A 13,152-nucleotide genomic window follows, 5' to 3' on the forward strand; every position below is an offset into this window, starting at 1 on the left:
CTATTCATCATTTTTAATTACCTTGCTACCAAATAAAGTTTGACAAGCCTAAGCAAATCAGTGAACATTCTTAGTGTGGACTATGATCTCACCCCTGTGGATGTAGACACACATAATGCATATGAGATATACTGATGACATGAAAGGACATGCTCTCCCACCATCTCATAAGTGGCCCTATCAAAGTCGGTTCTACTTAATGGACGTCCATAATATGGTTAGATATCACCATATCAACCAATATGTATGCTACCATCGTGACATGTGATAAACAATTCAAATTTTTTTTAAACCGTGTATGCTAGTTTATGTGTATGCCTTCTCATAAATTTTCTGATGAGACCTATTCATAACAATGCTCATACATGTGCACATTAGGTTTTGCAAACAAATCACATATAAGTAAGTACAATTATATTGGCCGCTCATTCTTTCCGTCGGGCTCTGCCACTGATCGGTACTCTGGCAAGCTGTAACGGTGTGGTCTTATCGTATCAGAGCATGGTTAATAGTGTAGCCAACTGTTGGCTATATAAACATGCCATGTCATCTAAAGTTAGCATTATTAACTACTCATATAATAGAACTGACTATATAATTGACTATAAGTTCATAACTTTTTTCAATTTTTTCTTTATCATTTTTCTCTTATTAAATACTTTTATCTAGAAATACACGTGAAGACGAGCTCTTGTTTTGTTTGAGAGCCCCTCACTTGCTCTCAACCACCGGCGAAGACTCCAAACTCCTCGACAGGGCGACAAAGTCAACCCGGCAGCGTGCGAGCTCAAGCATCAAAGGCTAGCAGAGGAAGAGCGGCCTCCACCTTCCAGGTGCTCCAGCTCCTCCCCCACTGACCCACCACTATGCCGATGGACACCCCGCCGCCGCGCGGGGCGGCGCTGTCCGACGACGACCGCCTCCTCGTCGCCCACTGCGCCGCGCTCTCCTTCCCCTCCGCCTCCGGCTCCCCGCCCTCCGCGGCCTCCGCCTCCGCCTCCTTCCAGGTGCACCACGCGTCCCGCCCCTACCCCTGCGCCGCCTTCGTCTTCCCGCCCACCTGGTCCGCCGCCGGCTGGATGCCCTCCTCCCCGGACGCCGGCGGCCGCGCGCCGTTCGGGGATGCGGAGGTCGACCCCGCGCTCTTCCCGTCGCTGCGCAGCGTCGGGAGCGGCGTCCCCGCGCGCGCCAGCGCCGCCTTCGTCGCCGCCTTCAGGGGCCTGCTCGACGGCTCGCCGCTCCAGACCGAGGTGAGGGCCTTCTGCCATCGCCACTTCATAAACCATTCTGCCGAGAAGCCGTGGTTGCCGCACAGAAGTGAAGTGCAGTTTCTGAGACCTTTTGCGCTTTGCTACTTCCTTCCGCCGTAGGATCTAAGAGCATGTTGTTTCAGGAAACCTTCTCCCTCTTGTGTGTAGAACAACAGCTTCATTCCGGCTGTGAAAGAAACATTTCAATTTTCAAACGCCCCCTTTGCATCAAGAAACCCTTGTTGCTCTGAATTCTCTACAGGCTACATTTATATTGGTTTTGGTTCGCACGAAGGATCGTTGTGAGTTGTTGCTGCATCAATTGTGTCACCCCGAGCAATGGGGTGCGGTCGTGTGGACTTGGAGATCTGTGCAGTGGTTCTGTCTAGAAAGGGACTACCTCCTTTTCTTGTCTGATACTCCCTCCGTCCCAAAAAGCTTGTTCCTCAAATGGACGTATCTAGCACTAACTTGATGCTAGATACATTCATTTGAGGGACGAGCTTTTTCGGACGGTGGGAGTATATATTTGCCCATATTGGTATAATGCTTTTGAAGATTTATGTCTTTTTATTTCAAATATTCATCTCTTTGGTCGGTTTTGATTTTCATAGTGCTTTTATGTTCAGTTAGTTTGATTTGAGCTTATGAAACATAATGAGGGAGGTGATGAGATCCATGGCCACTACAGTTTCAGACTGATAGTAGTAGATAAAAGGCTACAAGGTAGTTTGGCTTGGTGTCATTTATGCTCCGTGAAAATAGGTAAAATGAACTGGGTGCTTTATTAATTTGATGACAGTAAAATGAAGTGCCCACTGTGAGTTTAGCAATTCTACCGAGTTCGACTCCACTTACTTTTTGCTCTTGCTGTGGTCATAGACTTTTCATAGTCTTACCTCATATTATGTTATCTTCGTATCAACAGAATGATAGTCTTGCCATGGTGAATTTCAGTGTAACTGCATTTTCACCTGAAAGAAAAGTGGTGTTTTTTTTATCGCTTTGTATTACAGGTATCTAAAGCGGTGGCAGAGGAGAAACGTGTTGTATTCACAGGCCATTCATCTGGGGGTTCAATAGCCACCCTTGCTGCCATATGGTTTCTTGAGAACTGCACAAGACGGGGAAGTGTCAATCAAGCACAGCCATTTTGCGTGACCTTTGGGGCACCTCTTGTTGGCGATAATGTTTTCAACCATGCTGTTAGAAGGGAGGGCTGGTCGCAGTGTATTTTGCATTTCATCATGCCACTGGACATCATCCCGCGAATACTGCTGGCCCCCCTCGCATCCTCTAGAGAACAAATTCAGTCCGTTCTGGATTGGTTATCTCCTCACAGTCCAAACTTCTCACCTGTTGGGAATTCGCTTGTTATTCCAGAGTTTTATGAAACTTTGTTGAGAAGCACCCTATCTATTGCCAGCTACGAGGCCTGTTCTTTCATGGGATGCACTAGCTCAATCCTAGGAACGCTGACTTACTTTATTGAGCTATCCCCGTACAGACCCTGTGGGACTTACCTTTTCTTGACAAGTACCGATCAACTGATTGTTCTCACAAACTCAGATGCTGTATTACAGTTGCTATTTTACTGCCTTCAATTGGATCCCCAACAACAATTGCTTGATGCTGCCGCCAGAAGTTTAAGTGCTCACTGGGAATATGAATCGATTAAGCAAAGTGTGATGCAAGAGATAGGTTGTGTGGATTACCTAAGAGCAATTTCATCATCCCTTCTTGGCACACAGATGAATGGGACAGCAATTGGTGGCCTTGAACTGGTAAGCAATGACTCCTCTTCTTCCATAAACAACTGTGGATTGCCACTGTAAACATCTGTTATGTTGGTGAACTGTATGTGTGAAGGCAGTCTTAGTCTGGAAACCCTCAGTGTTGCATTTTAGCATCTGATCATTCATTTAGGGTGTACCCAAATGCAACAGATGTTTGTAGCCTAGGATAAATGGTAATGTACACATCAAATTTATATCAGTAACTGTTAACGATAACACAATTCTCCAGTTACTAGTTCCATTTCCATCTCCATAAAAGGTGTTTTCTCTAAGTTTAAACCACCAATAAATTTAATAACCAGTCAAGTCCAATCACATAATATTACAGTTGTCACTTTCATATTACAGAGTAAGGAAGCTATGCTGAGCCTTGCTGCTGCTGCACAATGGGAGAAACAAAGAGAGATAAACCAAGCAAAGATAGACGCAAACTGCAGTAAAATTCAGGAAGCCCTCAAGTCCCTGAACGAGTACAAAAGAACATGCGAGCTGCATGAAGTGAGCTACTATGATTCCTTCAAGCTTCAGCGGGAAGTGCATGACTTCAATTCAAATGTACGGAGGTTGGAACTAGCCGGCTTTTGGGACGAGATAATTGAGATGTTGCGAAGGCGTGAGCTTCCAGACGCGTTCGAAGGGCGAGAAGAGTGGGTGAACCTGGGGACCTCGTACCGCCGGCTGGTTGAGCCCCTGGACATTGCAAACTACTACAGGCATTCCAAGAATGAGGACACCGGCTCCTACCTCTCCAAGGGCAGGCCGAGACGTTACAAGTACACCCAGAAATGGCGCGAGCAGTCGCATCGCATCCCCTTGGGTTCCAGCCTCGAGTCGTGCTTCTGGGCAATGTCCGAGGAGCTGCAGGCTGAGATGATCAACGGCAAATCATTCGAGGATCTGAAAGACAGGGTGGGTAAACTAGAGAGCGATGCACTTGGATGGTTCACCTCGGGAAATCTTGGCAGGGATGTGTTTCTGAGCAGCTCATCCTTTGTGATATGGTGGAAGACGCTCCCGGAGCAGCACAGGTCCGCGTCTTGCATCGCGAGACTTGTGCCTTCGTAAGAGAATTTCTCCGTCGCTTGATGAGGTAGCCATTTCCGATCTAATCGGAACTGCTGGCACTGGATATTGTAAGCCTGAACTCTCATGTAAAGTCATTTGTGTGTAGTATTCTCCAGGATGAACAGACTATTTAAAATGCTAAACAGTTGTTGTCCAATAAACTGACAGGCCCATGGTTTTATCTCGCCTTACCAAAGTGTCCCTCTGGTAAGGGCATCTACAACCACAATGGGCAAATTTTGCCCCTCAATCGTCCACGACATGGCGCCCGTTTTGACCTCCCATATTTTCTGCTAAACAACCATGCTCCTCAAATTGTCCTCCCTAGTTAAGGCATTTTGACAAGCACACTGTATCCGACCTCGCGAGAGCACGCAACGACAAACGTTGGCGGTGGCCGGACCTCCAGTGTGCAACCAGCAGCGGCAGTGCTGGCTTCTGTTGTTGTAACCACTAAGATGACCCATTGCACCAATGATGCAAAGGGTGAGAGCAAGCCAAGTATTTAAAGAATACACATAAAAATATTTAAAGACGGATTGAAACATATGGAAATAAAAATTGCTGCTGGCAATGTCATGATTTTCTCCAACCAGTGTAAACACATATAAATAGTCTTCTAAAAATATTAGTCGAAGGACAGTTGATTACATATATAGAAAGTGATCACAAACTTGTTTTGACCACAGATCAGTCATAATGAGGTCTAAAGTGTACATGCAATATCATACACGAATGGAAATCTAAAGGCTATACATATCTTGCTCAGAGCCGTTGCAAATATCTAAAGGTCTAAAGATACTGGATTAATTGATACGAAACAAAAGGTGGCTGCTGTTAGTTAGGACATATAGACTGAAGGTCACCAGAAACTATCTTGTGTAGTCTGCAGGCGCTGCTCTGACTTCATGCCAATATAGCGGAACCTCTGCTTCAATTCTTCAATGCTTGGATTAGCTACTACTTTAGTTCTTTTGATAAAACAGTTTTTACACCAGTAGCAGCACCTCTAAGATTAGCAAGTTTCCAGCAAAAGGACCACATGAGAATCACATATCTGTATCCTATATGAAGAGAAACAGAAACCCAGCAAGATGATATAAACAAAGAGAGGTATCAAAATTGTAATTGCTATAACTATAAAAATAGAAGCTTCATTGCACGGGGTTTCTTATTACTGTTTTGTTTTATGATTCATGCATGTATTTTCAGTCTGGATTGGTAGCTAACAGGGTATTATGCAGTTTCCAATGATTAGCTTGACTCTGTCACAAGAATATGAATTGGCCGGCGTTGCTACTAATGCTTCTGCCACTGCACCTACCAACCAGGTGAAGAATTTTATCTTGGGGGGGGGGGGGGAGGGGGGAAGCCTTCCAGACCGCGACGCCCATGGGTGAGCGGACCGCCCCAAGAAGTTGGGCGTGGTACGCGGAGGTGGCGGAGTATGTCCCGTTGGTCGTGTGTTTCCAATTAATGGTGTCTCCGATGCCCGCCACAATAAGTATGGCCCTCACGCGATCCCATAGATTGACAATTTGTCGAATGTGTTCCATCCTCCACTGGTCGGGGAGCTTGATTTTTGCTAACCATTTTCCCTTGTGCATGTCATCCATGACTTTCCAATTCTTCCATGTGGAAGCCTCGAATATGAGAGGGGCGATGTCAGACGGCTTTTCTCCATTTACCCAAGGGGGGTCCCAAAAGGGCGCACGTGCACCGTTGCCGATGGTGATGCGCGAGGATGCATAGAAGAGGTCGCGATCTAACTCATCACAGGGGTTGGCCATGCCCACCCACATTTTGGAAGGCTCTGCCCATTCTAACCATAGCAATCTAAGCCTCAATGCCCTTGCAAAATTAGCAAGATCAAGGATTCCCAGTCCTCCAAGATCAGTTGGGAGACAAACAAAATTCCAGTTGACCTTACATTTCGCCCTAGATGTCTTGTTTGTGCCCGCCCACAAAAAAAGCCCTCTCAATCTTGTTAATGCTAAGGAGCGTGCTTCTAGGAGGGTTGAGGGCGATGATGTGGTAGATCACTTGAGAGGTGAGCACAGACTTGACAAGCGCGCCTCGCCCAATGGCGGTAATATTCTGGTCGTTCCACGGTACAAGCCTACCCCCACCTTATCCTTGAGAAATGGGAATCTGCAGCCCTCAGGTGTTAGACTGATAGCGGAAGACCCAAATATTTGATGGGAAAGGAGACACGAGCTGCGGGCATCACAGCAAGGGTTGTGTCCAAGTTAATATTCTCGCACCTAATTGGACGACCGAGCTCTTTCGGAAATTTGTACATAGGCTTGTTGATGACCCACAAGTATAGGGGATCTATCGTAGTACTTTTGATAAGTAAGAGTGTCAAACCCAACGAGGAGCAGAAGGAAATGACAAGCGGTTTTCAGCAAGGTATTCTCTGCAAGCACTGAAATTATCGGTAACAGATAGTTGTGAGATAAGATAATTCGCAACGGGTAACAAGTAACAAAAGTAAACAAGGTGCAGCAAGGTGGCCCAATCCCTTCTGTAGCAAAGGACAAGCCTGGACGGACTCTTATATAAAGCAAAGCGCTCCCGAGGACACATGGGAATTATTGTCAAGTTAGTTTTCATCATGCTCATATGATTCACGTTCGTTACTTTGATTATTTGATATGTGGGTGGACCGGTGTTGAGTGCTGCCCTTCCTTGAACAAGCCTCCCACCCCTCTCGCAAGCATCCGCAACTACGAAAGAAGAATTAAGATAAATCTAACCATAGCATGAAACATATGGATCCAAATCAGCCCCTTACAAAGCAACTCATAAACTAGGGTTAAGCTTCTGTCACTCTAGCAACCCAACATCTACTTATTACTTCCCAATGCCTTCCCCTAGGCCCAAATCATGGTGAAGTGTCATGTAGTCGACGTTCACATAACACCACTAGAGGAAAGACAACATACATCTCATCAAAATATCGAACGAATACCAAATTCACATGATTACTTATAAAAAGACTTCTCCCATGTCCTCAGGAACAAACGTAACTACTCACAAAGCATATTCATGTTCATAATCAGAGAAGTATTAATTATCATTAAGGATCTGAACATATGATCTTTCACCGAATAAACCAACTAGCATCAACTACAAGGAGTAATCAACACTACTAGCAACCCATAGGTACCAATCTGAGGTTTTGAGACAGAGATCGGATACAAGAGATGAACTAGGGTTTGAGAGGAGATGGTGCTGGTGAAGATGTGGATGGAGATTTACCCCCTCTCGATGAGAGGATCGTTGGTGATGACGATGGCTTCGATTTCCCCCTCCCCGAGGGAAGTTTCCCTGGCAAAACAGCTCCACCGGAGCCCTTGATTGGTTCTGCTCAGGTTCCGCCTCGAGATGGCGGTGCTTCGTCCCAAAAGCTTCTCTCTATTTTTTTTTCCAGGTCAAAACACATCATATAGCAGAAGATGGGCATCGGGGGCTTGCCAGGTGGCCCACAAGGCAGGGGGCGCCCCCAGGGGGTAGGGGGCGCCCCCACCCTTGTGGATGGCAGGTGGCCCCCCTCTGGTGCTTTCTTCGCCCAATTTTTTTTATATATTCCAAAAATATTCTCCGTGAAGTTTCAGGACTTTTGGAGTTGTGCATAATATGTCTCTAATATTTGCTCCTTTTCCAGTCCAGAATTCTAGTTGCCGGCATTCTACCTCTTCATGTAAACCTTGTAAAATAAGAGAGAAAATGCATAAATATTGTGATATAATGTGTAATAACAACCCATAATGCAATAAATATCAATATAAAAGCATGATGCAAAATGGATATATCAACTCCCCCAAGCTTAGACCTCGCTTGTCCTCAAGCGAAAGCCGATATCGAAAAATATGTCCACACATTTAGAGATAGAGGTGTCGATAAAATAAAATACGTACATGAGGGCATCATGATCATCTTTAGAAAATCAACATATAATGCCATATAGTTTCTTATCATAAAGTAACAATTTATTCACAAGGTAAAGTATGAATCAAAAACTTCATTGAAAACTAACAAGCTATGATCTCAGTCATTGAAGCAATTGCAATCTATCATAACATCAGAAAGAGTCAACATAAGAGCTTTTCAGTAAGTCCACATACTCAACTATCATTTAGTCTTTCACAATTGCTAACACTCACGCGATACTTATGGGTACAAAGTTTCAGTCGGACACAGAGAAAGATAGGGTGTCGTGGAATTGTCACGGCAGATGTCCTAGTAGAAGGACTTAGTCATGGAGCCACCACAATAGGGTTAGCTTAGAGGGGTTAAACGGGACAAAGGACTAAGGAGTTTATACTGGTTCGGCCCTTTGCGGTGAAGCTAAATGCCTAATCTAGTTGAGGTGGTATTGCTTATGTCTCGATTACCAGGGAGCGAATATGCTTGACCTAGCTTTCAATTTGTTGTCTCTTGCCCTAAACTGCCATCGGGTCATCCATTTATATACACAGGTTGACGCCCTACGGCTTACAGAGTCCCGTATAGCTCATAAACATGTCTGGACTGGTGACTAGTTACACTTGCCTTACGATACAAGTCATGCATATATGGCGGTTTACACATACAAGCCTTAAGCCGTCTTTGGGCCTTGGGCTCCTCATAAGTCATCCTCATGAACCACCATCTTCAATTCCTTCATGGGATTCATGACAATGAGCCACCATTGGTATAACTCGGCCCCTCCTGGGCGGGTCATACCTAATAGTTATATCCCCAACATTAGGCCCCAAGTTGATTTGAACTTGTTCATGTCAATCTTCAACACTTAGGAAAAATCCGTCTTCACCTGCTTATGTAAGATATTGTAACCCGCCGTGACATCATCTCCTGGAATTTCAGAGACCCACCATGATGTCATCTATTATTAATTTTGCACAATACCCAGCATATCTTAACGAATCCTTATCTTTAATAACTACCCCAAAAATCGAGGCATTTTCATCGTCATATATCCATTTTGGTCTCCTCGATTCCCACGCATGTCAGTTATCCTTCCATCCTTATAAATAGGGCCAGGGGTCCCTTTATTTTCTTCCCCCTTGCCTCTTCATTCCTTTCTTCTTCCTCGCATCGCACTTGCACGCCTGAGCACCGCCGCTGCCGAACTCGTCAGCTTCCTCGACTCCGGCCGCTGCATCGGCCTGAACGAGACTTGAGCAGCCGCGTCATTGCTCCATTGTTCAGTGGACCCCGTAAGTGCCTCTCCTTTCTCCACTATAGATCTTCCATTAGGGTTTCTCGAAGTTCTTCAGAGTTCATCCTTGTTCTTCGCTGCAACTGGTAACTTTGATCCAAACTGTAACATCCCAATTTTTCAATTTGGAATGTTATACATTAGATCATCAATGCATATCATATTTTATTTGCTTTTGGTTTGATCCTAGAAATTTCTACGCAACTCAAGGACCCACGGAGAGAGTTGGGGATTTTGTTATTTTCATATTTGAGTTTTCTCAAATTTTGAAGATAGGATCATTTAATTTTAATTATTTTATCATCAATTATTTTTATTACAAAAATATGAGAGAGGGAATAAAATGACTTTCCCAAAATAAAGAAATATTGAGGATTTAATAATAAAATCAAATAAGATTTTATTTCGGAGTTTTTCGGTATTTTATTTGAATTTAGGAAAAATGTGCGTTTTTCAAAATTGCATTTAGGCCCCAAATAAATGTTCACCTTGTGCGGCTTGATTTTAGCAGCCCGGGAAAATTTATTTCGGGATTTTTGGAGTCAGTTTAGTATTTCTTTTATTTGTTTTTCTGCGCGGAATAATTTAAAAAAAACGCGAACCGACTTCGGGCCGTACCCGAGCGGGACTCCGCCCGGGGCAGCCTTTAAATACCGCCGCCCCAGCCCACCGCGCCCAAATCAGAGCCGCCACCGCCGCCGGACCCAGGTCAACCTCGTTTTCGCCGCCGGTTTTTTTCTTTAAAAAAAAAGGTCGCGTTAAAAAAAATTTGCGGTTAAAAAAAAGTCGCGGTTTTTTTTAGTTTCGGTTTTTTAAATAGATCGGTTTTTCCGATTTATTTAAATAGCGAGCGTTCATCCGTTCGTTCGTTCGCTCGAACGTTCGTCGTTTTACTTTTTCTCAGATTAAATCCACGATTTTTCTGATCGCGATTCCTGATCCGATTTTTGTTTTAGTATAACTTTTCACTCGTTTATCGGAATCAGGCGATTCAAGCGCCTAGAGTTTTTTCTCGAAACCCTCTAACCGTTTAACCAACTTAAATAAGTTTTTGCCACTGTAAAAATTGCCCTAGATCCAGAATAGTAAACGAAGCTTGTTTCTTTTGCCGTTTGACTTTCGTTGCTTCGTTTGATTTGATTCTTTTTGCAAACCGGAGTTCTTAAGTTGAACCTTCTGGTTAGATCTCTTATTTGAGTTTTATCTGTGCATTAGATGAATACTTATTGTATACTTGTTTGTTTGTCTGTGATAGAATACCCGGAGTGCGCCGCCTGTTACTTCGAATCTCTAGGTTTCGCGGATCATCAGCAAGGCAAGTAACACTTTAATCATACCTCCTACTGCCCAGTTTTATTGCATTAGATCAATCCTCAAACATTGCATGATTAGGATCTAATTAAATTGTGGGATGGGAAGTAGTTGAGGTAGTACCTATTACCTGTTATATTATCAAACCTTTAGGAGTTACTTCTATGTTTGCCTATTATGCCATGCTATACTAGTAGACGTGGATTGGGTGAGTGATATCCATGACATATGTGAGTTTGTTAAATTAATGGTTTATCTAAGGTGGCAACTTAAACACACATCTGGGTGGATTGAGGTACCTGGGTATTCCAGGATTGCCTGTTTTTCTTTATGGACCGCCACCCAGGCCCAAAGGGATCATGAGATTTTTCATACTAGAAACTTCCATGTGCAGCCACAAGCTATTATGGGCTCTAGCATAGTTGATTAAGTCGTCTTTTAGGGTAGACTAGCAGATGTAGGGGATAGTAGGTGTAACGGTCTATCCATCGTAAGGTGCTAGCGCTTCTGAAAGACTATGTCTCGGTCATCCGTTTTCTCAAACACCGTGTAGTGCGAGAAACCAAACGGAGGCGACCGAGTCTTGTGGGGAAAAGTGCGCAAACCTCTGCAGAGTGTATAAACTAATCATGGTTAGCCGTGTCCCGGTTATGGACAACTTGAGTAACTAGTACTTGGATTATCATGTGAATCTCAACATGTTACTCTAAAATTTAATTTTGTTGGGTTTTGTTAATGATGATACTTAATTGGGATTGAGAATGCTGTCAACCATTCTCAATGTTTAACAACTACCATGATAGTTAATTAAAATTTATTCCTTTGTAGTAGGGAAAAATTGGCTTTACGCAAAACTGTAACCATAGAGCTTTCCACCAGCCAAATATGCATATAGTATAGCTGTTTCATTCCATTACTCTCTATTTGTTACTTTGCCAGCATATTCCATGTGTTGACCCATTTCGGGCTGCAACGTTAATGTTGCAGACTTTTCAGACGATGATTAAGGAGTTTTAGGTCGTGGTTCTATACTCAGTGATGCCGTTGGAGTTGATGGACTCACTTATCTTCCAAGCCTTCTGCTGTTATAGTTATTAGATGGCCTTAAGCCATATTTATTGTAATAAGTTTTCTATTGAGACACTCGATGTAATAAGTGTATGATTGCTACTCTGTTATAAATCCTCTGAGTATTGTGTGGTGTCAGCATTACTGATTCAGGAATGACACCTGAGCACAGAGATCAGACCGCTTGAGGTCTGGTCGCTACAGAGATGGTATCAGAGCACACGCTAACTGTAGGACATGACCACTAAGCTAAAGACCTAGATCACTATTCACTCTCTTCTCTTCTGACCTCTCATCTTTTCTACTCTTTAGGATGGCGGATGCAAGGAACAAGTTCATGCAACCGGATGACGATACACCCTTTGGACGCCACTTGAAGGAAGTCACTAGATACCTGAACATAGGAGTACCAAGCTTCACTGGAACTTACAACGCCACTTTACTTGAAGAAGAGCGCTGGATGATTCAAGTTCAAGTTCCAGGAAGGACGTTCATGCCAGTCACTGAGCCTATAGAGTTTTCTTTTGATGCACCAACTTGGAGTCTAGGAAAGAGCATGGCAGCTCACATCGCCATGGTATGCATTGGAGAAGTCTACCGCAATGATCTCAAGGATACTATCTACCAAATTTGTGGGCGCCGAGATGAACACTGGGAGATGATCAGCACCAGAAAGGATAGATCAATTGTAGCTTTAATCCAGGAGTTAAACCAGCACATTCGACGACAGGAGAACCAGATGTGTGCCGACATGATAGACCTAAAGAAGGCAAGGACAAGAATCAAGGAACTGGAGGAAGAACTCAAGGCTACACGTGAAGATTATGAAGAAGAAATTGAAGTATTAGTGGATAAGAATGCCGACCTAACAATGAAGATCGGAATATTTATGGGAGGCCCTACACCAGTAGATGAAGACGAAGAACCCAAGGAGACTCGCCCAGAAGACTACATCATCATTGACGACACCGACTCGGACCCAGATGATAGCGATGATGACTATGTTGATGAAGCCGGAGCAGATATCATGGAGTCTGCAACCAAAGAATATTTCTAGTAGACCACCTCATCAGTAGTAGTAGTCCACCATGTAAATACAGTAGTTCGAGCACTTTTGCGATAGTTAGATCGATTGTACGCCCTTGTTTGATTGAATGAAGTGAATTGTTTGCTTTTGCCTCATGTGCATATGGGTAGTGTTTTCTCTTTAGACCCCCTCTATTCTTAAATCTCATCTTTTCTAAACCCTCAGATGCCTCCGAGACGTGACCCCGGATTTACCTTTCCACCGGAGCTCACCCAGTTGATCCAGCAACAGAACACATTGATGCAGTTGCTAGTCCAGAATCAGAATCAGGGAAACAACAACAACAACCCACCACCACCACCACCTGTTGATCACTTAGCCCATTTTCTTAGGCTGAATCCGCCGATG

General features: G+C 44.0%; 1 protein-coding gene across 1 annotated transcript; it reads left to right on the forward strand.

Annotated features, from left to right (window-relative positions):
- The first annotated feature begins 736 nt into the window (after positions 1 to 736).
- Positions 737 to 4,292, forward strand: LOC123103664 (protein EDS1L). The gene is made up of 3 exons (XM_044525318.1): positions 737 to 1,250; positions 2,267 to 3,034; positions 3,395 to 4,292. Exons 1-3 carry the CDS (start codon positions 867 to 869, stop codon positions 4,109 to 4,111), a joined length of 1,869 nt encoding a protein of 622 aa, XP_044381253.1. The 5' UTR covers positions 737 to 866; the 3' UTR covers positions 4,112 to 4,292.
- Positions 4,293 to 13,152: the final 8,860 nt, after the last annotated feature.

This window comes from Triticum aestivum, chromosome 5A (assembly GCF_018294505.1).
Source record: "Triticum aestivum cultivar Chinese Spring chromosome 5A, IWGSC CS RefSeq v2.1, whole genome shotgun sequence".
Taxonomy (NCBI): Eukaryota; Viridiplantae; Streptophyta; class Magnoliopsida; order Poales; family Poaceae; genus Triticum; species Triticum aestivum.